General features: G+C 36.6%; 1 protein-coding gene across 4 annotated transcripts in view; it reads right to left on the bottom strand.

Moving 5' to 3' along the window:
- Positions 1–471: 471 nt before the first annotated feature.
- Positions 472–27952, bottom strand: part of LOC135702970 (myb-like protein Q) — a 193546-nt gene continuing 166065 nt past the window's right edge. For 3 of the 4 annotated variants that reach the window (XM_065224051.1, XM_065224067.1, XM_065224059.1), the window contains 5 exons: positions 26683–26763; positions 15183–15452; positions 5673–5945; positions 1765–2012; positions 472–1698 (listed from right to left, as the gene is read on the bottom strand). In XM_065224051.1, the coding sequence (XP_065080123.1) occupies positions 1632–1698; positions 1765–2012; positions 5673–5945; positions 15183–15452; positions 26683–26763 (939 nt within the window). In that variant the 3' untranslated portion in view covers positions 472–1631. Of the gene's footprint in view, positions 1699–1764; positions 2032–5672; positions 5946–15182; positions 15453–26682; positions 26764–27952 lie in introns of all 4 variants that reach the window. The other variant, XM_065224076.1, reaches the window with a different exon arrangement.

The following is a 27952-nucleotide window of genomic DNA, read 5'->3' as shown; positions in this document are numbered from 1 at the left end:
AGCGCCACGTAACGGCGACGTTTCCACTTAACTTTACAAAAGTTTTTAACCGAACTTGGAGGTCTGTTCTCTGTACAAAAATTATACCGAAATATGTATATTCTGACTTGTTTTACTGGTTTTCCGCAGGTGGTGGACTATAAATCAGGGTTGTAACGAAAACTCCCTCACAACAAGCGGGAGCAATGGGCAACTTTTGAAATAAATTCAATTGCCTGAGCTGGAGGAGCAAGTCCCAACCGAAAAAAAACTTGACTTTCTACCTTGAAGCTAGTAGAGTTACAAGTTGAGCAGCAGCAGATATTTCACTAAAATGTGGAATCCATGTTGAGTGGTTCTAACAATAATTCAAGTGATCTGATTTATTACCAGCGCCAATGAGCCAAGCCGGTTGTGTCCGTGGATGTCACCTTTAAAGTACTTTTGAATGATAGGAAAATGTGATAGACAATGAAATAGACAAACACTCGATTAACTTTCTACAAAATAGTATTTTTTTTATTAGTATGCATGTTGGTTTCCTTCTTCTTGCAAGAGCCACTCGTCATTATTTTTGCCACTGTTTGTTGCTGGAGTCAGACAATCAGACTGGGACTCTTTACCCAACAAATGAGATTTTTCTATTGGTTTTTATGCATTTTCTTCTCTCGAAAAGAGGGTGTTTTATTTTAGAGTTTTCATGTAATGATTTTAGCAATGAACGATGGTAATGAGGATGGCTTGCACTGAAGTTCTGAGAGTTGGTAGATATTCAACTTTCAACCATTTAGCACCGAATGCTTCCAGCATTCGATCCGCTTCCGACTGACAATTGCTTCCTTCTTTTATAATACGCTTCGGAACTTGCTATTTTTTACACTCAAATTTAGCCTAATATGAGTTGTTCGCTTCTTTTCCATTATTTTAGTATGTGTTTCTTGCTTTGCTTGAATGTGGATGTGTTTGTGTTTTTTGTTCTATACTACAAAGTAATTTATTTGTTGGTTTTCAGTAACGACAACTACTTATCTTATTTATTATTTGCCTATATTGTGATCGTTCATCTCACTTTACAAACTAATTGAAAACAACATCATCAAGATAAATTAAGAAGAGGAATAACAATATACAGCCTCGCGGTATGTTTCTGCATTTACTCTCCGTTTGCATTTGCTTCTCATGGGAAGAAATAAGTTTGAAAGTATTTACACAAATATTTATAGGCTTATGAAACAAAACGAAGGGGAACGATTGATGTACGATAGAAATTGCTTAACAAGTTTTGTTTTCTTTTGCTTCTGTTTGAATGTTTCACTAAAAGTAATTGCAACTTTTGGCTGTCTTTTCTGTCGTATTAGTTTTATGTCTAATCATTAGATTACTAGTTTTGCTGAATTCAATTCATTAATATTTTGTTTTATAATGTTTTCATTTATTGTTTACGTCTTATTAGCTATAGTGTGTTATGTCTTAGTTTAAAAGTTGTATCATTGTAAAAAGTGTGTAATTTTGTTTTAGTAATAACAATTAATTACGAATCGATTATAGTTATGTATAGTTACGCTTTGAACGGGAGCCTCTTGCGATTGCACCCTTTCGCTTTTTTTTTGTTTGCCTTCCTGGGCTGCATCAAAGGCTCATTGGCCAACTCCTTACTTAACAGCCGAGTATGTTTGCTGTTGCGGATTGTTGGTTTGAACCCAGTTGCCGAAGACGTCCCTGCAAGCGGACATTAAAGGATTAGCTGTCTGTTCCTGCTTAAATACTAAACTAAATAAAACTTACCGGCAGTGTGTAATGACGCATTCGTTACTGCAGTACTCATCCTCCCAGTCGGAATTGACGATCGCCGGGTTCTGACAACCGTGACGGATACATTGCTGGGGAGTTGCGTTCTGCTGCGGCGGGCTGCCGGACAGTGGTGGAGCAACCTGGTGGGGGCTCATGTGTCCACCCGGTTGCTGTTGCTGCTGCTGCATCTGGTGGCCAGGAGCCTGCGGGTGCTGTTGTCCTTGTTGCTGACTGTGCGACATCTGTCAGGTGCGAAGAATACTAATTTATTATTCGTATTTGTATCGTCAAAGCGTGATGATTTTGTGATTTAATAGAACACAGGACTATGAATTCAAGAGAAATTTGTAGAAGGTTTAGAAAGCCCATTATCGCGTGTCTTACAGATATATGAACATACCGTTTACATCCATATGCATGATCACTAATTTTTTTTTTAAAGAAAACAAGTATTTTAATAGAAATATATTGATGATTTAACGAAATCAAGATATAATTGAACTATCTTGATTCATACAAACTTTACTAAACTCGTAGAAATTATGCCGATGAAGGTTACGCTTGAAGTAAGTGAGGGTTCAACGGAGCTTTGTGGCTCGCTAACAAACGATTCGTAAGTTGTGGCGAAGACATCAAATCAAGAAGACTGGCAACTCTGCCAGAATCCAAGCGACAGATACAGTACCGCTGCGCTCGAGTGAAGGTGGAAGTAACGCATAGAGAAATGAGCAAATATACAAACCATTCTTTTGAGGTTGTAATCTTTGCTATCCAATTCGTTCGAAGCATTTACCTTTTCGCGGTAGATGACGCGATTTTGCCGGTCTCATAGCGGTCGTATGAGAAAATGGCAGAGTTGCCAGTCTTCTTGATATGTTGTCTTCGGTTGTGGTTAACGGGTGGTCAACAAAAAAATAGGTTTTTAAGTTTCTTCGGAATACTAGAATATCCGTCTTCGAGTTGGTATCTAAACCCACCTCACTGAACCTATGTCCACCATAGAGGTGCGACTCATGCATTGTCTTACTGGCGTTCAGCGACTGAATAAAAACTGTTTTTTTCCCTCCGGAAACTACACCTATGATGGCAGCACCATCAAGAAGACATTAGGCTAGCCATCTAGTGTCTCCGAATCCATCAATTGTTATAGAAACCAACAGAACAAGATTACGAACTGATTTTAGGGAAACGAATTTTAGCGCAACACAACGGACAAGAATTGTATTAACCAGGTAAGCTGGCCCAACTCTCCAGCGAGGCGCAAGGAAGTTAGGAATCCTGGGACTAAATGAAGTCCGTTGCTCGAACATTACCGTCTTGACATGTACTGTTATATTTTCGTATTCCAGTAAAAGCACTCCCCGGTCTCCTACTAAGTACTCAGCGCAAAAAGTACCGTGGGTCTCCCATGACGGACATACCGAAAATTATATCGATCACATGCCTCAGCCGAAAATGCTGACTAGGCAATACAACTCTACCAGTGAAATGATCTTTCGTTGAAGAAATTGAGACCCAGCAGCGTAGAAGAGCAGGGAACGGCCATCAAGAATGTCTTTATCGAGACGTGTAAGAATAATATGGGTGAGTTGGACACTCGGAGACAAGAGTGGATCATGGATGGAAGACTGAGAACTAAAGCAGTCAAGAACGAAGCCCGCCAATGGTACTCGGCTCTAGAGAAGCAAGTAAATAGGCTACACATGCTCGTCCCTGGTCAACGAAGGCGAGAAAGCCTCAACAACTGGCGAAATCTTTTCCTCTACGATATCTCACGACACCTGAGTGGAGCAAGCATGAACCCAAAGATGCCATTAAAAGACGCGACTGGAAAGTTGCTTACCGACTTCACTGACCAGCTGAAACGTTGGTTTGAGGACATCGAACAACTTATTCGACGGTCAACCAGCCATCAACATCTCGGCATAATCCGCGAAGGGTGCAGCATATCACTCGCGTCAATTCCGAGGCTCCATCACTGCAGGATATAGAAGCAGCTATTCGAAGCATGAAATCCAACAAGGCTCTCGGAGGCGATCGCAACCATAATAATCAAAAACTATTAACGAACGATAGCACGGATGCGTAAACTATACCACAAATTCTTTGGATGATACCCCGAACACGTTAAACTCCTTTTTATAGTTATTTTTATAAGGGAAATCAGCAAAGATGCTCAAAGCTGACCCCATGATGTCCGCACAATTGTTGCATAAACTATTCTGTAATATCTGAAACACCACTACTTTTCCGGCCGACAGGAGCGTCTTAGTGAAGGTCCCTAAGAAAGGGCATCTGAGTGTGCGCGACAATTGGCGAGGCATAATGCTACTGTGTATTGTTCTCAAAGTTCTGTGCAAGGTTATCCTCAATCGGATACAGAAGAAGATCGACACTACTCACCGGCGGCAGCAGGAAGCTTATGTGTGGATCATATTGTCACGCTCCGTATAAACCTGGAGCAAGTCAACGAATTCTAAGAGTCCCTATATTTGGAATTGATTGACTACAAAAAAGCTCTCGACCGACTCAATCACGAGAATCCAGGAAGTCCCAGATAAAATCGTCAACCTCATCGAAGCGCAGTACGACGGTTTCATGTGCAGAATTCTGCATAAAGGAGCCTTGTATAACCCTATAGGGGTTGTGTAGAAAATAATCGATTTACATTTAGTGAAGTTCAGCTGCATACCATAAGTTGAGCACCAGCTGGTCAGCTCATCTATATCGGCTTGCAAAGCGCACCAGTCGAGGAAATTGTCTTGTAAATTTTCAAATCGGCAGCGTACAATAATTTCCCGGAATTCAGACGTGCGATGAGGTCATTTATTAGCAAAATGAAAATGAGAGCCGAGAATAATGCCCTGCGGTACTGTGGGGCCTTAGGTAGTAATAAACGTCGCTAGAACTATTTTCCACAGCAGCAGACAGTATATGAGCAAGACAAACGCGAACTCTTTTACCTGTGGATTTGATGGATGAGCTAGGTACCGGAGTGTGCGCTTGACTAGTACTGCCGCATTAATGGCCCTTCGCTCAATTTAAACTTCTAATAAATTTTCACACTGTCGTACTCTAGCGGAACTATCAACCTTTCCTCTTCAGAACTTTCTGTAGCTAATAAATTATCGCACTAAAACTTCATGTTGATATTAGTACAGCATTCCATCCAGCCGACACTTCTGGGAACGAACGTTCGATCGATTGAAGATAAGCCTGACAGGATTTTTTTTAAGATTCAGCACATTCTTTCACGAAATTTAGATCTGTGCCGGCGCTTTTGGAAACTTCGAGCTTCATCAAGGCTGAAAAAAAAAACGTTGTTTTGCGTGACAGTGGCAAACTTACGTTTAGTGATGGAATGTTGCTTAGCTCCGTTGTGGAAATGGTGGGAGAATCGTCATTACGCACGCTGCGAAAGAAATCGGCGCATAAGTTGACAAATGCTTTGGAAGTATTGCCAGTCGAATCTACGATACATTCTCTGGAATACGTTATCCACTTTTACGGTTTTTGACGACCAGAAACTTTTCGGTTCACGCTTTAAATTTATTTCGAAGCTGTTCGTGTATGTACATAAGGCAGTTGCACGACACTCGCTATAACGTGCCTCACAATGTCTGCGCTTTTCTTTTGCTTCTCGAGAGTTAGTTTGTTAGTACTTTGTACTGAACTTTAGAATAAGTTTGGATAAGGCAACTAAACAAATATACTGAGGCCAGTATAATCTTGGTGTTTTCAGAAAACGCATTATTGTCGCTCAATTTGATCGAAAATAAAGATTTAACTAATTAAAAAAATCTCGAGGATATTAGACTGTTACAACGCCGCCTTTCTACAAATTTGACCCGTGGAAATGGATTCTCTCTAGGAAAAGGAGGAGAAACTAGCATTTGACTTACCTGTTGATTCATGTAGTGCGATTGCGGTGGTGTCATGCCCATATTCATCATTCCGTTCATGTTTGCATTGGTAAGGTGGTTTTGCTGCATTTGTTGTTGTTGCTGTTGCGGTGGCATTCCCATCTGCTGTTGCTGGACCATCATTTGCTGCTGCTGCTGGGCGGTCATAGGGTTCATCTGCATGTGGTGGGGTGGCGGCTGAGGTTGAGCTTGGCCCGGGTGCATCGGTGGTTGACTGTGATGTTGAAGATGCGGTTGCATTTGCATCATGGTCTGTCAGGAATGGGAGAAACAGGACAAGAAACGGATTTAGTTACGAGTGAACGTTACGTTTCATACATAAATGGTTCGCTTGATTGATATTATCAATTTAACTGATAAATATGTTAGCCCATTATATGGTACGAAATAACGATCTCGAAACATGGAATGATTGTAGAGCGAAATTCGAAACTTTCAAATTAAATTAAGCCGGATCCCTTATGTGAATGAGTTATCATTTCTGTTGCTTATCTTATTAACAAACATAAACATAAATATATGCACTATCAAGCAGATAATAGAATATTTGATTGCAGACACCATATTTAGTTGCGAAATTTCAGCTTATTGATAGTAGTTTCAATTTACAACACGTGTATCATGGGGTGGATAGTTGGCATACGTTCTTCTAGATCGATAATTTAAAATGTAGCATAAGAGATGAGTTACCTCATCTCACTCGCAGAATAGGACTCTCTACGCGGTTAGATGGTCGTTTACGAGAAATCAGCGGAAAAACAAGTCAGTTCCGTTACATCGTAATACATGTAACTGAAACTATTTTTAAATTAACCGAGCTACGTATCTATAAAGATCATCGGATATCTGGATCAACAATAGAAAAGGGTCCATCAACATTTGTAAACAAACCGTTCCAAAGCCCTTTCCTCACAAATTGAAGGCTGCCCTCACAAACCAACACCATCATCGTTTAGGGGAAAGTTTCTCCTATCCGATGATGGGCTTGGTTTGCGTGGATGGCCATCGCTTTGTGAGGAAAGGGCTTTGAAACGCTTTGTTTTCTATTGTTTATCCAGATATGGTGTGCTAAAACCCACTCAATTTAATTTTTCTTCTTATTTCTTTTATTTAACGTCGGTCTCTTACAAAATCTAGTGTCAATCACCGACGGACATCGATTGCCATTCATTGACGACAATTGAATATGCAGGAAGGTAGCTTCTACACCTGCGTAGGATATCATACCCATTCAACACACATGGGCCGGGACCAACGGCTTTACTTCCCTTCCGAAGGAAGACGTGACCACACAATTTACCTCAAATTTTGGTCAGATTTGAAGACATGTCTTCATTTTGAAGACATTTAATGTGTGAACTTTGAAGACATATGAAAAAGTTTGGAAATTAAAGTCGATTTTGTAGCACGCAAGTGAAAATTTGGACTAAAATAACACAGAGAACAGACGTTCAAGTTCGGTCAGAAACTTGTGTAAAATAATGTCCATGTCTGTTCTCTGTGATTATAAGCAGATTCTTGAAAATGGTAATTACACAGACAAGCAGACATAACACTCGCAAGTTGTTCATCGAACAAGCATTTAACGGACAATTTAAAAGTATCGTAGTTGGTAGTACCGCCACCTGTGGCGCGCATAGTCAATTCCCTTGCGTTTGACGTTTACACACTACCGCCATCTGTTCAGTGTAGTGCCCACCACAGTGTACTCAACAGATGGCGGTAATGTCTTAGCGACGATGTTTTACAGTGAGAAATATTCAATGTGTTATGTCTGTTTGTCTGTAATAATTATTAACAAGGACGTAACCAGAATTCATATTTTTTTAAGCTTTATTAGAGATTTTTAGTCGCTGGCTAGTTCATCTCTACATCATCATAATAGAGGAGGGGAGGGAATTTCTAATGAAGTGATCATATTTCAAAGGAAGATAAATTAACCACAGACGAACAGACGTAGCTCTTTGAAAAAGTTTGTCTTGAAAACATAGTATCTCAAAACATAGGACCTCAGTAACGACACCTCTCGGGCTTTTCGCGGAAAACAAGCTTGCTCTCTAAAACAATATTGCATAAAAGTTCTATAGAATGTATAGAAACGTCAAAGTGATCCGATGCTAGCGCTGCGGCGAGTAGTTCGCGGAACTGATAATATTCAAATCAACCGTTAAATGCGTGAACGAAGATACACAATGAAGTGTTACGCCTGTTTGTCTGTGAGTTAACTAAGAAAAATCATTCCAAATCTTGCAATTTTCAATGTGTATACAAAACGATCTTAAAAAATTCCAGTGCCCTAGAGTTTTGAAAATATGTTTGATTTCAACATCTACAAAAAAAACTCGTGAATTCTAAAATGCTAAGAAGTCTCAGACATTTGATTTATTTTAAATTACCAATGTTAAAAATTACAGCATTTTTGAATATTTCTGTTAATCGTACATCTTCGGAATATTCATAAAAATATTTAAGCCAAAGGTATTATTTTTGATTCTATTTGGGAGACTTCGACTCTTAAAGTGAAAAGTTATCCGAAGTCTCAGAATCTTGTATTCTTTTTCCTAGTGAGATTTATCTTGGAACTCTTTACATAATTTCTTTTGGATTTGTTAAAGAATTTCTTTAAAATTATCTAAGAAATCCATCTTAATCGTTTTTAATATTATCTAGAAACAAAATTAGACGCTTATGCTTGTTTTTTATGTCTCGGTTTCAGTTCCTTCACAACCCAACTTAACACCTATTGCTAGTCAAATTCAGAGGCCATGTCATAAATCAGAATTGCAAATGGTCTCCACTTTGGTAGGCCTCTAGCTAATATGTGCATCCTATACGACTTATTTAAATCGTATATGATTGTGGATTTCATAATATTTGCACATGCACCAGCACGCTTTGGCCGTTTTTTTTTTTTTTTTCCTTTGGTTTGTTTTTTCCGTCGATCTTGTTTTCCGTGCTGAGCACCAATGCTACCGACGTGCCAGGAAGGCAGCTCCCACACCTGGACCCTACCTATCGACCCATTAACTCATGAACCGGGGACCAACGGCTTTACTTCCCATCCGAAGGAAGGCGTGATCAGAGATGTTATGCCTCAGAACATCCCGGCGGCGCCGACTGGGATTGAACCCAGGCCTGCTGGGGTGAGAGGTAATCACGCTTACCACTACACCACCGGCGCCGTTGACTTTGGTCATGTTTGTACCAGTTCCGATAGCGATTATGCGAATAAGGATGATATTTAGGCATTGCACTGTATTAGTATGATTTCCTCTTCAAGAATACGTACAAACTGAACGATCAAAAAAAAAAAAGTACAAACAGACGTAATATGCCATATGAGATATCAACCATATTGATCGGATAAGCCATCTCAGAGAAAGCTTTCCTAGATAAGTACGCGTGCACAGACGCACATTCCCGCATCTTCAAATTTCGTCTTGCTGAGCTGATTTCTCATATACAGTTTGGTTCTAGCAGAACTACCTTGAAATTCTCCTCAGCATGTTTTTAGTATTCCCCCAAAACATCTATCGAATTCCTTAAAATATACTTCAGTATTTTTATTAAATTTCACTTTGAGTTTCCATGAAATTTTCATAGGAATTGCATTGAAATACTCCACAGAATGCCATTGGAAATCTCTTCAGAATTCCTTTGATATACACCTTATACTTATTGACGAATTATCCTCAGAACTTATCGAACTCTCCTCATAATTCATAATGAATACATTGATTCATTCAAATATGTTCATGTTTTGTGGGTTTTCATCAAGAAAGATTTTTGAATGGTTCCTTAACAAGGAACTGGATGTTTTTACACGTCATTAAATTAAAAATAATTATGGGAACGCGTATTTTAATTACAATAATTACAACGGCTTTCAATTAATTATACGAATTTAATTTTTATTACGTTAAATACTAATTTGTCATTTTTAATTACTTAATTACCTAGACCAAGACCATGTACTTTCAATCCGACGCAGTCAAGAAGGCCACTTCCGTACTTCTCAAAGATTATTGATGTTCCGAAACTTCCAAAATTCTGAAAATTTATTCAGTTACTCTTTTAAAGGCTAGTATTCTCCCCGAATTCTTGATTTTAAGACTATGGATAATGACATCAATTTAAACAAAATGTATATACAATATGTATGTAGGACGTATTTACATGTATGAATGTATGTATATATATATTGAAAGCCCTACCGCCCCTCCCCCAGCTCAACTATTTGAAAAGAAGCAGTGAAGATTTTTTTTTTTCGATCTCGAGACTTTTTCTAAAACACTTGGCAGCCCTGTAAATATGTTGTCAATGTTTACATTTGGCTTAAACCCCTTTAACATGCTCATCGAGATTTGCCTTTAGGTGCACTGAAACTCACACTCAGCTGAAATGACAGCACTTCCTCGTTTAAATTCTATCGTCTACTCACCAACTACGATTCAATGTCGTTTTAAAAGAACCTTTTTAGTTCACTCTCAAACGATCTAAATAGCCCTTGAAGCTGCTACGCAATAATGCTAATGTTTTGGTTTCCTTTGTGATGTCACCAGAGATTGTTTTGGGTTGTGTCAGAATGATATTCCGAGCAAACAAAAACCTAACCACGCTGAATATGTTCGGCTGATGGCTTCAACGCACTTGGGATGATTATTTTTGATACCGGCGAATCAGAAACCGACTGTACTGTCAATGAAATGCCAGCTGCTTTCACACTACTACCTCGTTCGATTTATGCTGAGCTTTGTGTCGGCCATTCGGGCGCGATTGAACGAAGAGAATCCGCCATCACTACTACATTCGAACGAGAGGGAAGTGTTGTGTGTACCTATCTCCTGCAGTAGTGTGTTTATGGAACACGGGTATATATTTAGATCGAGATAAATAGTGGGAGATTATGCACATAGCGTATGCATTGAAGTGTGTTCCCCATACCATCAAAGCAATCAACGAGGGGTCTGGCAATGGCACATTTTCATCTGGAAGCTACAACCCTTAATTTAAAAATGTCAAATTAAAAATTGTTGTAGTTACAATTTTTATCTGTAGATTACTTTTAAAACATTCAAAAAATACTTGAGCACATTTTTGTTTTTATTGTTTTGTTCAAAGCCCCCTCAGAACAACAACGCATACGAACATACAACATCTAACGTCTATCACGACATGAAGGTATATTAACAAAAACATAAAGTCATGGCGTTGTGTGCAAATGTGTATGTGACAATACCATGCGCGAGGCCGCGGATCGTTACTCAGAATAATGATGGATAAAAATAATGAAATGAGAAAGAAATAAAATCTTTACAAAAATATAAAAGGGGAAAGAAATTCAAGATTCAATTTCAGGCTAAGCCAAATCGATTTGTTGCGGCAGTGTTGGTATCTTGGTTGGTATGGCAGGCTACGTTGCTGAGGTGCAGAGCTGCTTGGGAGGTGGGTGGTAAGCCTGGGCTGTTTCATTTTTCATTCTCACTGATTATGTTGCGTTCCTGTGTGCTACTTTTTACACATTCTCTCTGTTATTCTTTTGTCTCCTTCGTGCAGCCAAGCTTTCAGCAACATGTGGTCACTTATCGAGATTTTTTTTGATGCTTTGTTTACCTCTGTTTTTTTTCTCTCAACATCGGCATTTTTCTCTCATCCTGCGCCTGCCTACCTATAGACTGGCACAGTGTTGTTTGCTTTGAGCTCGGTATTATGTTTATACCACAGTATCAGATTCTGGATGTATTTGATGTAAATTTTAGGGGTAGCCATGCCATGATGATTGAATACGTTTGCCAATGATTCATAATGTGAAAGACGGGGTTTTTTTTCTTATGTTTTGTATAGGTTCTAAAATGGACAGGTAAGATTCTACTAGGAGGAATTATGCGTTCACATATGCCTGAAACACATTTATTTACTCTTACTCTAAGATAATTTCAGCCACTACACAGTGGGGCGAGGGCGAACAAAATTCATGAACAACATGTGAAAAGTGCATACAAACTTTCTTATGTTAGCATTTTTCAAAGATATTTTTACTGTTTAATGTCCTCTTTTCTTTAAGATCTTATGTATGTTCACATAAATCACATGCCTGCTAGTGTCTTAGTAATTTCCAAAAATCGTTTGTTAATGCTTCAAGAAAATATCGTCATAATTAGTTTTGTTTTGCCAGCTCGGCATTTTTTACTGAGATTTGCACAGCCGCATGTTTGGCAACACATTTTACTGATATCTCAGTAAAAATGAGGTTTGATTCAGCGAAACACTTTCTGAAATAAGGCAAACTGTCACTTTCGCTAATATTTCTCGGCTGTTAAAATCTGTTGAAATTGCCGAGATTCGATAAACAACATTGTGTGTTCTTCTACACAGAAAAAATAGTATTTTGAAATATGTAAAAAAAGAAAGGTAACATTGATAGGGTGAATACAAATGAGTAATTCAAGCATTCTTCTACTTCTGGAAAAAAATACTCTTATTCCGAAAATGTCAAAACTTTATTGAAATGGAAAAATTTCACTTGGTTTCTATTATATAAACTCTATAATAATGAAATGCAGGGTGGCAAACATGCTTTTTTTTCCTTTGGTTTGTTTTTTTCCGTCGATCTTGTTTTCCGTGCTGAGCACCAATGCTACTGACGTGCCAGGAAGGCAGCTCCCACACCTGGACCCTACCTATCGACCCATCAACTCATGAACCGGGGACCAACGGCTTTACTTCCCATCCGAAGGAAGGCGTGATCAGAGATGTTATGCCTCAGAACATCCCGGCGGCGCCGACTGGTATTGAACCCAGGCCTGCTGGGGTGAGAGGTAATCACGCTTACCACTACACCACCGGCGTCGTTAAATATTTTATACAAACATGCTTGGCATACACAATTTTGGTCACGAATTGTTCATTTGATAATAACTTTGCAAGCAATAACAAAGTTATTCTACGCTTACCAAACATAGTAGTCTTGAATTTAAGTAAAAACTGGCATACATTTTTGAGTTACAAGAATTACATAAGTGAAAAATAAACTCTGCTCATCTTGGATTTCCGTTGAAAAAATTCATTCGTGTAAAATCAAATGTTGATATTTAACAACTATGTGCATGTCTACAATAACCTCCAATCCTACAGTATGATGCATGATAGTAATCTACCACCCATTTTAGCATTGTGTACCTAGAATATCCGGTATACATGGCAATTACTCGCATATATACGATTCGTTTATTATTTGATACCGAAAAATGTTATTTTCATATTGGAAATAAAAAACCACGAAAATGTCTCACATTGGACAGACCCCAGGAAATTTCCGTGTAAATCCGGTGTGACTTATGGAATTGAGATCATTTCTCGATTATTTGCAGGGTGTTTGGATTGAGCCGGTAAAAAATTGAGAGCCAAATGAACAAAAAAATTGATGAAAGCAAAATAATCCGGGACGAAAACGTTACACTGAATTTCACAATTTTTGTTTCCGCTTTTTTTGCGAGTGAAAGTTCAAATCTTCGACAAATTCGCGAAAATCGCGCAATCCGCGAAAATCGCGCAATCCACGAAATCCACGAAATACGCGCGTGTTGTAACAACCCTGCACATCAAACTGGATGCACTTCAAAATCGTATCGAAAATATGGTGTAATATTACTTACCAAAAAGAACAAAATTATCATCAATACAGTGCATGAACTGACATTACGCTGCTTTTACTGCATTTGTTTATTTTTGTGGCCATAAAAATTACATGAAATGTTCGACATGACTGAAGTGCATCCTCTTGGATGTAATATTAAAATTTATTTTTGCTGTGAAAACATCGTAAAACCACAAACGAAGTGACAGACGGAGCGGCTCGAAAATTTTGGTGAAGATCCTGCTATTGCAATTTTTCAGTGTACCACATGGCAACACTAATCTAAGACATTTTTCAGTGTACAGCATAAGCAAAATAAACGTAATATTCTAAATATTGTTTACAGCAATGAATGTTTTTCAAATTTTATATTTTTAAAACAAGTACTGAGGATCCAAGAATTAATTCGTTAGTAATATGTTGAACGAAAATTAAAGCATTTGCACTATTTTTTTAGTTTTGTGAACGAACTTCAGTATTTTGATTTGGGGTTACTTTGATAATGCTCGATGAATATAGAAAAAAATTAGTGAAACTCAAACATTTTAGTTCTTTAAATATGAAACTTTGAATGAGTATATAATCAGAAAACTCATAAGCAATAAGAATACAACATTGAATTTGTGATGGCTGTATTGGAAATACATTTCATAAGTGATGGTTTGAGTGCTTTTTCAAAAAGGCGAAAAACACGAAAATTGTTTTTTAAAAACTATATACGATATCAACGGAAATACCCTTAGCTACAATATGGAACCAATGTTTTTAATTTGGATAAAGCACAGCAAGTAAATTTAATCTTTATATTATACACTGAATTCTTTTTTTTAAGCGGTTTTTTTTTACACGGTTTTTTTTTACACGGTTAGTGCCACTGAGTCGCAATTTACGCGGTACGTTTTTAACGATTTGTCGACAACGATACAACCTATCGACTTGATTCCAATCACATTATCCGATTCAAGCTATAGGTAATCGAATGGCATACTTTTAAAAAAATCACAATTTTTGGTGTAAATACAGAAATTTTTAAAATATGTCTATATGGACCATAGCGTGCTATAATTACGAATGGCATTAAAATCCGATTTATAAAAAAATATTTAAGCATATAAAAATTCAAAACCTCGGTAGATTTTTTTACGCGGTTTTTTTTTACGCGGTTTTTTTTTTACGCGGCACGTATCCCCCGCGTAAAAAGCGACTCCAGTGTACTATCAAAGTTATACGCATTATCAAAGATACCCCGTTTTAAAAAAACCCATGGCAAGATGAGTACACTTGCGGGGCAAGGCTTTCATCCATAGCAGATGTTGTTTTTATATTATATATTTGAGTTTTTGAGAATTATATTATTTAGTTCATCAAACAAAATACCCGCACCAGGTTGAAAAATTAATTAAAAGTTGTAACAAACGAAACATGAAAAGATTTTTTCACTATTGGTAATACTTATTGCAAAGAGATTTTTTTTTTTTGGTATGCAATTTTTTATCATTTTCTTGATAGTTATTGAATATTTCTAAATATTTTTTGGAACGTTGCACTTTACGATCATTGTTGTAAGGTACGTATGTGCAGTTGCTAAAAATATAAGATTTTTGATGTAAACTTACAGAGTGCTCATCTAGCCCCGTCTACCCCTAACTGTCGTAAAAAAAATCACTTCAAGTGATGACCATAAACATATATTCTATTGCATTCAATAGTAAATTTAAAAGACGCATTTTGTTTATCCATACATATGATTTTCATAGTAAATGTAATCCACGCTTAAATATCAACTTTTAATTTTTTAGTATTTTATCCTTGAAAATCAGAAAGCACACTGAAAAAAATATAAGCAAACCTACCTGCTGTGGTGATTTGTACGGTGAGGCGTACGGCGGTGGATAACTGTTGGGTTGCGGTGGCATCTGACCCCCTTGGCCCGGCATTGGCATGTGGGGGCTCACCTGCGGAACCGGTTGGCCGTGTTGGGGTGATGGTTGTGAATGATTCACCAGATGGTTGCTTTGCTGTTGTTGCTGCTGGCCGGAATGCTGCTGGGGCGGTGGGGGTGGTGAGTACATTGGCTGATGTTGCTGGGACGATTGCTGCTGCTGTGAATCTCCTTCCGTACCCTGCGGAAGCGAGCGAATGTAAGATAAAAGACAGGGATGATTATTTTCGTGGCAAATATTTTATGAAAAGCTTGTTACATAATGATGTGTGCAAATAGAACAAAAAAGCATCAATTAAAACATTTTTCCATTAATAAACATTCTCATTCTTTTGGAGCGGAACGACTACGACGGAGGGGCGGTAAAGTTTTGCCCGTAGATACACATATAGCCAGAATGATTTATGGTATGCTCTATCATTATTTTTCATCATCTCCGTGTCATGTGTACGTCGGTCGTCCATGTGGAAGTAAAACGGAAACAAATTAAAATATCAAATTAAAAACAAACAGAGCAGGTAAAGTTATCTGGCGGTGTAATGTCAGGGTTCATTTTTCACCGTCAATCTTCACAGAAAGGAACTTTTGTATCAATAGACTTTATTATACGCCATGCATGGAAAAATGACTGATGTTGTTTGCTGCAGCCAATTCCGTTGACAACGTACTAGAATTGGCTACACATACTTCATTCAGTTGATGGACATGAATCAAAGAAAGAGAGCTTACTTTCAGGCAGATTGCATTTTTTTTATGTTGTTGGTTACATGCTTCTGCAAATTTTATAGATTTACATCCCTAATAATAACGAATTTGTTTTTTATCTGGGTTGGAACCAGTTTCTATCCAGTGTGAAACCGAACTTTTTGTCAGTGCGAACCTCAACCTGTCAGAAAACAGGCTGGCTCAATCTTGATACCCGATCCAGGTTGGAACTGAACCAAATTTGGTATAATGGAGCATTATGAGATCTAATCTATGCTTTGTGATTTAGACCTTTGGTAAAAAATACACAATATTTGAAAACTACCCAAATTTGGGTAGAATCCACCCAGATCGGTCAAAACTGAACCTTCCCAAAAAGGTGTAAACTAAGTTGGGAGTGACAAGTTGATAAATGAACATCGATCGAATTCCGGTAAACTTGGCTCTCCCTACTTAGTTTACCCATTTTTTGATTGGTTCAGATTCAACCGATCTGGGTGGATTCTATCCAAATACGTGTGATAGCATGAAAGTTTGAAACAGTTCAGCTATTTCAATCCTGGGTTATATCGATAGGTCCTAGTAAGAAGTGCAGATTGCAATTAAATCCCTCAACCGTATTTACCATAAACTCTACTGACAGTCTAATATCTTCGAACTTAATACAAAAATAAAACTACCCGTCTACTCACTATTTACCGGGATACAGTATCATCGGGTAGCAGCATCAGCGAGGTGATAATAGTCGAGATCACGTTGATGTAAATCGTGCAGAACATTGATAATTGACACTTTACAAAATTATGAAGAATGTCTAAACGTTCACGAGAAGCACATTTTGAAAACTTAGATTTATTCATTTAAAATACTGCAATAATATATTGCAACATGGACATTTTGAAATCGTTCCTAAAATATTTGCGACTTAATTAAGATAAAACGAGCTTCGGGGGTTTTGCAAAATTTTACTTTCCGACCTGATGCAGTCTGTGCTGACTGGTGCAATTACATCTGCTGGCTGTGGCAGTGATGGATCAGGAGGACGTCATAATCGGTTTTATATCCTACGTAAACCGGCTGCTGCTGTTGCTCATAAAATCGTTTATATCTTTAGCTAATTATCGCTGTCCCATCCTACAAAAAAACGGCACAACATCGCAAGATATTAATTCTAATTTGATTTAATTTAGCAAAAACCGGTTCACGTTGACGTTGTTGTTGATTCGTATGCTGCTGCCATCGATGAAACTGCTCAGCGCTGATGGTGCAGTTTTGCAATGAAATGCACTTTGTTATTTTGTATTCGCAGGAATGAGAAAATGCTTAGAGTGGGGATTGCAAATTAAATCAAGAGTCAGCCATGATCTCTTGGTACCTAATAATTAAAGAAAATGAGTAATGTATCCATTGAGTCGAAAAGTTCAGGGTACATAGATCCCTATATTGAATCCGCAAAAATCACGCCACGACATTTTGTAATCCGTGCCAGGATGCTAAATCCACGCCATAGAAAAAATATTAAATTTACAACCCAAACACTCAAAAACTATTAGGAATATGCTCAACAACTTTTGTAACAGCTTTAATTATTTATATATAATAATTTAAACTTTAATAATATCGAACCTCACAAATTTAAAGTCTAACTGCTTGAGTACTTGGCACTGAAGAAGTCTACGCGAAAAAGATGGGCAATTATAAAGAAACTAAAAGGAAATTCTCAACCAAAAGCTCTTCAACCTTAAACTGCGAAAATAATTATGTAATAAATTGTTACTAATGTGAAATTTATTTGAAGTCCTAGAATTACGAAAATGTTAATGTTCCACTAGAATCATGAAAAGTGCCAAATCGTTAACGTAACTCTAACTGGGATGTTTAAATGTTTCTTGGAACAGAACATAATTTTGAAATGTTGGTCTTGGGTCCTAAAATTTGTTCTAAACCAGAGATTTCAAAAAAAATTCAGTTCTTAGAAGGTAGCAGTAGAATCTCAAACCATATTCTGAATTTGAAAATTTCAAAATTTTACAAGAAAACAAAACTTTTGAAATTCTTGCAATTTCGGTATTTTACCATCAAAACCGTACTAGAGCGCCACATTTGTTTAATTCTTGAAGTTGAGGAAATAGAAAGAATTCAAAGCTGTCATGCCCTAACGGATATTGCAGGTGTTCTACAGAATTAATCCACTGCCAACTCCACACCTTTCACAACTACAAGTGTTTAAAAATATTAGGGGCCGTGACGACTGTTAATGTTAATCTGGAGCTTCTATTTATTATATGTTCATATCACAATCCTAAATCAATTCTAATTTGGGTTTCCGATCTTGGAGCTGTAGGGTCTGCTTCAAAATTTGATTGTTTTGACGGATGTTCCGGAAGACCAGCTTGTGGAACTCACGGCCGTGCTTAATTTATTTTATTTATTTATATTTAACGCTATTGAATCATTTGTGACTTGTCCGGGAGTGATATTTGAACTCGTGACTTTGGCGTGAGAGGTATGGATGCTAAACACTATGCCGGGGTCGCCAGAGCATCATAACTTCCTAACCTATGGAACCATCGAAGGTAACAAAACTTTAAAATCAGAGATCAGGGAATATTTTGGAAGGATTTTGGAAATTGTTGTATAGGTATTTAATGTTTCAAATTCATAAAGTCTCAGCAGTTTCAGAAGTTATGGTTATGGTAGACAGAGTGTAGTTTGAAATACCGTAAAATGGGGTAACATTGATAGTTTTTTAAAGTATATTCTTAATAATGTTTACAGCAATGAATGTTTTTCAAATTTCATATTTTTAAAACATGTACTGAGGATCTAAAAGTCAGTTCGTTAGTAATATGTTTAACGCAAATTAAAGCATTTGCACTATTTTTTTAGTTTTGTGACCGAACTTCAGTTTTTGATTTGGGGTTACTTTGATAATGCTCGATGAATGTAGAGAAAAATGGGTGAAACGTTGAATGAGTATATAATCAAAAAACATCATAAGCAATAAGAATACAACAATGAATTTGCGATGGCTATATCGGAAATACATTTCATAAGTGATGGTTTGAGTGCTTTTTTCAAACAGACGAAAAACACGAAAATTGTTTTTTAATATGTTTGTAAAATATATAACACATACCATATAAAAACTATATACGATATCAACGGAAATACCCTAAACTACAATATGGAATCAATGTTTCTAATTTCGAAAAAGCGCAGCGAGTAAATTTAATCTTTACATTATACTATCAAAGTTACCCCCCATTATCAAAGATACCCCGTTTTACGGTACTAATTATCATTTCAAACTCAACTCTTTCTGCCACAGTGGGGTTTCTGAAGCTTTGGTGCAGAAATCTCTGAAGATTATATACACCATAAATAGTCCCAAGAATGACGCATATCTGTAAGTTCCTCGGGTCGGGATTCTGGGTTTCTGAAGTTCCGATAACCCCATAATTTTCCAAAGTTTAGGAGTTTTTTAAAAGCTATTCGCTAAATCCGCGCCACAGAGCTACAGAAACGTGCAAAATCTACACCAGTTGTAACAACCCTGAAGTTCCACTAACAAACTGAAAAATGAACGAATTTTTGACACGTAGGTATTTACCTACTCAATCCTAATTTTAAGGAATTGACGTAGTTGCACGTTTAAAATGTTCAGTCATCTTTCGATTTTCAAGGGACGATATAGGAAGAGATCGACATTCAAAACCATAATTTATTACCCTTCTAGAACGATTCTAGAAGCACATCGGGTTCAAAAAGTTTATTTGTTTATCCCGTATCCAAAGCAAAATTCGATTGCTTACTTCAAACATGGGAAAAACTAGTGAACTAGATTTTTTTTCTTCGGCATATGGAGAGTAATTTGTTCCCGAATATTTTCAAAGGACCATCGACACAGAGAGTATATCGAGATATAGAGATCTTGATGAAGGGACTGCCCAAATCATTGATATAGGGAGAAATATCGATATTAGAACATCGAGAAATCGAAAGTTGAATGTACCAAATTTTTCTTTCTTACATTTAATCGTAGCAAACGCAGAGCATATGATGCCCACGCAACTAACACGACGACATACATCACCATAACAATAAAAAATGATAGATAAACAAATCAATAAATAATACACTCCAGCACATTGGTTGATATCGGTTCTCTTTTTTGTTTTACGTTCTGTTCGTTGTTTAACGCATTCGGTTTTTTTTTTTCATTTCTGTTTCATTTTGAAGGGTAACAAATTAAATCACAGACAAACAGACATAACTCTTGCGTGTTGTTCATCGAACACGCATTTAACTTAGTTGGTAGTTAAATGTTATATCTTGTATTTCTAGTCTATAATTTCAACTGAATGACCTTGCTTATACTATTACAGCGATGCGATGTAATAGTAGTGACTTTAATGACTAAAATTACGGAAATAGTGACCAAATCATGGCTTAAAAATTAAGATACCAATACTGACATGAATAGGATGACTAAGGAAATTCCAATATGGTATTTATGATATTGAAGTAAAAATACTTTTTGTCCAAGAAACTTTTATTCATACTTCATAAATTCCTCTAATGTTATCAAATCTTCCAACGGAATTCTATATAAAAAGGATTTGGAACGGGTTAATTAAGTTCCTTTTAATTACGTCACATTATACTGTGTTTTGACAATGTTGCGGGTTTGTTACGTTTATTTTAATATAATTATTTGTAATCGATTACGACTGAACCGAAAAAGCAGTTTTTTTTCTCCTAGATCATGAATTTGTTTCTGCGTCGGAAATCTTCAGAATTTGTCTGTCTTAACTACCGTGATAATTTGCTCAGTACTTCTTACAGGATGTTTTGAGATGTTCTTAAGAAATTCCTTAGCATCATTCCTCTTTTTATAAGCTTGAGACACTGGCGCAGCGTTTGTTTTTTTTTTTGCTAAATGGGAATTAATTTCTGTAATTTTCATACAGTGAACTTTTTCTTACTCGATCTGTCTCTCTCTCTCTCTAACACCCTAACTGTAAATCCAAATGGTTCGATCACTTTTCCCACGCGAATTTCAAAAATTTACGTCCATAGCTCGATGATTCCTTCAATTCTACATCAACTACGAAAGAGATGACTGTGCAACATTTGAGGCAATGTTTCAATTACATACAATAAAATTGAATGAAACATATTGAAATGGAAATTGTTTGTTCAAGATCCTCCGATAAAAATTGTCTATAGTGGTCTCAAAATGCAGGAGAAAGTATTGGAGGAGGTTTATTTCGATTCCCCCCACACAGCTAAAAATAATGGATGCACTTCAATCATGTTGAAAATGTTTTGTAATTTTAATGGCCACAAAAACAAACAAATGCAGTAAAAGCAGCGTAATGTTAGTTCATGCACTTAATTAATGATAATTTTGTCCCTTTTTGCAAGTAATATTACACCATATTTTTGGCACGATTGAAGTGCATCCACTTTGATGTGATATTAAAATTGATTTTTTGCAGTGCAAAAATGTTTTTGGTTTTCTCCGGAAGCTTTTTCCGACATCAGCTGTCAGTTTGTTCCAGTCCAAGTAACATTTCAAGTTTTATCGATGTTTTAAATCATTCTACAGGTCTAAATGATGATCTACAGAACCCCCATAAAACCAAATTTGAAACTTGGGAGACTTTCTACAAAAGCTCATTCTGGCTGCTAGATATTTGTAATTTATCCTCGAAGCACTTTCTGACTTCTCCAGGAGTCTTTCTAGAAGTCTAGATCTACATAGATCAAATTTACCAGGAATGGTTTCTTGGTTCGCATACTCTATTTTCAGTAAAAATTTATATAGTTAACTATAGTTAGCATGCATTTTTTCAGGAAATTAATGGGAATCGTTTCCCTGGATGTTTGCAATTTGAGCAGCTCCACGCCAAATGACGAATCGATGTAATGTCGGCCTAAATGCCCCTAATTTGGGCTCATACATAAATTCAGCAATTTACTATATTTTCAATAGCGACCAAAAATATCCATTTGTACCGTCCCAATGACGCATTCATCTAGATAAAATTGATAAACAGCAGATGTTTAGCGATGGGCCCAATACTAAATCCATTGGCCAACATTAGAGCCATTTTCCCTATTTATTTATTATTCATTCCTTTATTTAACGTCGGTCTCTGTTCCGCAATCTAGTGCCAATCACCGACGGACATCGATTGCCATCCATTGACGGCAATCGAATGTGCAGGAAGGCAGCTTCCACACCTGCGTAGGATATCGCACCCATTCAACACACATGGGCCGGGACCAAAGGCTTTACTTCCCTTCCGAAGGAAGACGTGACCAGAGATTTTTATGCCTCAGAAAAATTCTACCGACCTCGGCTGGGATTGAACCCAGACCCATTGGGATGTTAGAAAGCAGTCACGCTTACCACTGCACCACCGGCGCCGGCTTTTATTTATTTATTTATTATTGGCAATCATTAATTTTTTTTACTAAAATTCACCATTTGTTTTTTTAATAGCTTTTTTTAACATTTTTTTATATAATGTAGCACATAAACGTCATTTCTGATCGAAATAAACCCAAGCCAAAGTTGTAGGGAAAAATAATGTATTTTTAGAAAAAAAAAGATGCAAGGTAATTATTTAAGCAATTTTAAAGAAAATTAAAAAGGTGATATAAACTTTAATATCTTCAAATGTCCTCATTCAATTTTTTAAATTTTTTTTTTTAACTTTTGGAATGTTCAAAACTATGGCCAAAAATCGTAGAACAAGAACTTTTGGTAAATTTTTTAAACTTTTTGTTAATACGGTTTTTGATGTAATTTTTACACAGGAAACAATGTTTCCTATGAAAAAATAACATTAATAACACTAACAAACATTTGACCAAAAGTTTTTGTTCTACGATTTTTGTGAATTTTAAAGTGTTCATTGTTTTAAAATTTCAAAAGTATGCATTTTCATTAGATTTAAACAAATATTAAATTTTAAACATTGAGTAAGGACATTTTTAGCTACTAAAATTTTTAACAATTTTTTAGAAATTTTTGCTAAAATTGAACCCAGGCATGCTGGGGTGAGAGGTAATCACGCTTACCACTACACCACCGGCGCTGCTATATTTTAAGTAGTTATCTCTATATATTTTGTAAAATATATATCTTTTAATAAGTAAATATAAATTGGTAGTGATTGATTCAACGAGTAAACCGTATAAACACCAAACTGTCCGTAATTAGGCACTGTTCAACTTATGGTGCTTGCACAGTATAAGTACTCTAACTCTACTCTAACTAAATTTACACATGTTGGAATTAATATTTTACATGAAGTATAGAACGTAACGCATTCATCTCATATAAATTATTATCACCGAAATTAACATGAGATTTTCTCAGTGTACACACCTAAATTTTGTTGCCGAGATTCCAACAGTCGAGTAGTTATGCAATTAATTTTGCTTAGATTCAGTAAAACGATGCACGAAAGGAAATGATTTCTGCACATTTTGGCCATCAGATGTCACTACTGTTGTTGGTGGCGATATCTTTTTTTATTAATATTAAAGTCATTTTAACGTTCTTGGGTCATTCGTGACTTGTCTGGGGGTGAGATTTGAACTCGTGACCTGTGAGAGGTATGGATTCGAACCACTACGCCGGGGTCGCTCCCAGGTGGCAACATCTGAAAATTACGTATGAACGTTGTTAACAGAGGACAGTGCAGTCAATAATCCATTACACACCCGTTAATCAACATAAAGTAGGGTTAGGTTGATGAGAACAAAAAGTTTATCCATATAGACTTTAAAGGGCCAGTGCAGTATGAGTTAGCATTCAAATAAGCTTAAATTTTGAGAGAATGATCAGGACCCGATTTGGAATCGATTGACCTTAGTGAAGCAACATCGATATTTTGAACCACCGCAGTGCGTAAACCTTGAAATTCTTCTCTCAAATATATTGGTTTTATCCATATCTAGAGTTCCTGCTAAATTTCTTCCTTTGGAATTTTCATATAAATTGCCATGATAATACTGAAAATCTTTTCTACGCTACACCGTATGAAAAAAGTCATGATTTAGCATATTTTTACACGATATTTCATGTTAATTTAAGCAAAATATCGCATAAATCTGCAATGTTGTATGCAAGTTTGCAAGCAATTTTGATGTTTATGCCAACTATAGCTCATAATTAACTGAGAGGAGATTTTACGCGACAGTTAAAATTCAGAACTTTTATCTGTGTAGCCTTCAACGATATGATAGGGTTTTTGATCATATTTCCGTCCTACTAAGCACAACGCGCACTTTACCTTTCTTTTCTGAACGAGTTTTAACTCAAAATGGAATAGTTCTGTCAAAGATGACTTCTAAATTTATTCACCTTTCCATAAGTACCGTTAGATTTGATAAAGAGTCACAATTTGTTGAGATATTGTTTAAAATCTAATACTGCTTCTTGATTCTAAATTCATTCTACGAGTTTCAATTCCGTCCAAACGCATTGAAACGCCATTAGATTTTCTTCGTCCTACGGATAAACGTAGAAAAAGGGGATTCGCTAGGAGCGCTTCTTTTGTTTTGAGAACAATGAGCGTAAATATTCATACAATGCGCTCTAAAAGGATTTATGTTGTAGCTAATGAACTAACGCATCGACACAAACCTATTTTTGATTTGTGCACGGTGAAGTCGTTGAAATTATTGATCTTTTCTGATCGATAGAACGGAAATGGGCGATTACGACGAAGTAACGCTCTACCCTATGCCGCTTGGAAACTTTTCCTACTTTTATGCAAACATTTCCACATCATTTGCCTTTTCTATTTAATTTTTCAGAAATTCGATATTTTCGATTACTGAGCTGTTTTTTTCATAAGGCAAGATGCCAAATCAGACCAAAACTTGTTTTTTCCTTCGGTTCGTTTTTCCGTCGATCTTGTTTTCCGTGCTGAGCACCAATGCTACCGACGTGCCAGGAAGGCAGCTCCCACACCTGGACCCTACCTATCGACCCATCAACTCATGAACCGGGGACCAACGGCTTTACTTCCCATCCGAAAGAAGGCGTGATCAGAGATGTTATGCCTCAGAACATCCCGGCGGCGCCGACTGGGATTGAACCCAGGCCTGCTGGGGTGAGAGGTAATCATGCTTACCACTACACCACCGGCGCCGTTAGACCAAAACTTTTGTAAAATGAAAAAGTGGTCATATGTCGAGATATTGAACTTCGAGATATGGAGAGTTTACTGCATGTATTTTACTAAAAAAAATGTGAATAATTTGATTATGTTATGAAATTCGATCAAACCATAAAAAAAACATTAAAACATATGACACTTTTAAGTGACGTTACAACGGTTTAGGCTGTTATTTTTGCAGTTTTTGTATTTTAACTGAATAAAATGACATGTAACCCCTAAATATTATTTCAGATTTGGAAAGTGCGTTAAATTTTCCATAATAAGTGATCAAGAGTTTCAAATTTGAGTAGCTCAAAACGTTTTCTTGAGTAGTTGTTGAATAGTGTAGCTGAGAAGTGCATAATGTTACAATGTCACGCAACATAGTCGCGCACCAAATCATTTTGAGCTACTCAAATGATTAACTTCTGATCAATTCTTGTCAAAAAAATTATCACACTTTCCAAATCTTTAAACATGTTTGACGGTTACCTTTCATTTTTCTCAGTTACAATCAGGCCTGAACATACTTATTACAGCTAAAATACTGCTTTTCGAAATTATGTAACTATGAGATATAATAATAATAATTTTTATATGTAAAATGCAAGAAGAGGAGGTAAAGTTTGTGTATGACACATAAAACCCGTTCATTTTTGTTTTCAGAGGGTCACAATTATAATAAGAAACTATCACAATTACACTAAGAAACTATCAAAACATCAGACAAATATATCCTGGTAAAATGTGTCATATAAGTATTTGTAAGTGCGTCACACACTATTATGCCTTAGGAAATAACTTATGTGCATTAAAAAAATTAAGGAATGCTAAAATAAAATACTAAAGAGACTTAATAAAAAAATATGCAGATATTTTTCTTTAAAAGCATTCAATTACGTACAACTTATGTCTTTATTGTTGTTTTTAAGTTATGATTGAAAACAAAATAAATGCTATTTTTTTTTAGAAACACATATCTAAAAACCAAGCCTTGAAAAAAGTGATAATATTTTGAACGATGTTCTAACATATGTGCAAAGTATCATTCAAATTTGAATGGGTCCATTACTTATTGAGGTTTTGGCTAGAAAAGTTGGACATACGAGCCTTAAGCAATTTTTCTATAACTTTTTTTTTTGTAATTTAATACCATGTGAAACAACACAAAACAAAATATTTGGATAATATCTATAAGGGGCAATAGCTGAGACATATTTTGAAACCTTCATGTTGATGGAATACCGGAGCAACCTGGTTAATTTTCCATTGAATCATAATATGCCTCTGTACCAAAATGTCAAATCCCATAGGTACCAGAACGTCATCATCGAAGACATGTTGGATTCAAACTAAAAAAGGGTTTTGACAGCTGTAGAATACCCTTGAATGTCCATCACGCTTCATACTGCCCATACATGCATAACTGCCCCATATTAATAGGAAATTAGGCAGCATAGGTCATAGAGTTACGGTCTACACGATCTGAACTAAGTATTATACATATCAACTTCTTACCTTGGACACTAAACTCGCTCGGTACGCCGCTAATGCTTTTAGGTATTCCTTTTTGGCAGCCTCGGTTTTCTTCTTGTACACCTGGAAATGAAAAGACGCGAAGACGATGTGAGTAGAGTTCGGTGTAATAACAGAGATAGCATAAGTAACAATCAAATAGACATAGACAAAACAAAAAAAAAACCAAATTGAAAAGAGCTCTTCTTCAAGCAATAAAAAAGAGATCAAGGAGATTGCAACAGCAGAAGCAGCAACAGTGAGTGAAGGCGGAACCGTGTACCTACATTCCCTTGTATGATTTATTGCCGTTATTAAATTCCTATTCCAATCTAAATTACTCCGCAATACTACCACATAGCATACAATACACATATGGCCGTATTTGTGAATAGTTCCACGGAAAACATGGAAATAATATCTAATGATAATGCTTTATGACAGTACAGAAGCTTTCAATGAATAGTAGGCGGATGAGCTGATTTGTGAGCAACAAGGTGTTTGTAGGAAAGTTTGAAATCCATTTTGTCTCGATCGAGACATTGACCGATTCTCTTCAAACTCATTTATATTGATTAGAATACTGACAGATGCAAATACATCATTTTGGACTACAGGAGGCTACGAAACCTCGATGGCATTTTGCCATCACTCACTTCACTCGTTGTCGTTTTTCTTTGCTTCATGCATAAAGGGTGTATTCGTCGAAAGTAGCACACACATATAATAACATTAAGGACAAGCTTCAGGGAAGCTTCATCTGCTCCACGACTTTGCGATTTCACATTTCAACAAAAAACATTTAAAACTGTTGCATCAAAAAATCGCATACAAATAACAGCCGTTTTTGTAAGTAAGCCATGTTCTACGAATACACCCTTTACCTGCTAGCGCCGGGTGTTCTCGTTTCTCAAAATCCATCGTTTGGGTTCTCATCAATTATGGAATTTTTCATTTAGAAAGCATACAAATTGCTCTTGCACCCAAAAAAAAAAAACAGGCATCCAACTACGTATATGGGTGCCATCGCATCGGTAGAGCAAGGGCTAAGAGTAGGAGAGTATGCGAACAGCAGCACATTGTACGTCGATTTTCAACTAAGAAGGTAAACAATCCAAAAATACTAGCTTCTGGAAAAAAGGATCCACTTTAGTTAGAGGAAAATTCGACTCTAAACAAGCTTATAAAGGAAGATAATTAAATGTTTGACCTGGGTGATGGTCGTTTGTTTTGATGAATTGTGTTCATTGGATTTCCGGCGTAGGTCAAAGGT

This window comes from Ochlerotatus camptorhynchus, unplaced genomic scaffold (genome assembly GCF_037179485.1).
Source record: "Ochlerotatus camptorhynchus isolate MF236.1 unplaced genomic scaffold, CSIRO-AGI_Acam_v1.1 ptg000019l, whole genome shotgun sequence".
Lineage (NCBI taxonomy): Eukaryota > Metazoa > Arthropoda > Insecta > Diptera > Culicidae > Ochlerotatus > Ochlerotatus camptorhynchus.
Note: the sequence above shows the minus strand (reverse complement) of the source record. Positions and strands in the feature narration are given on the sequence as shown.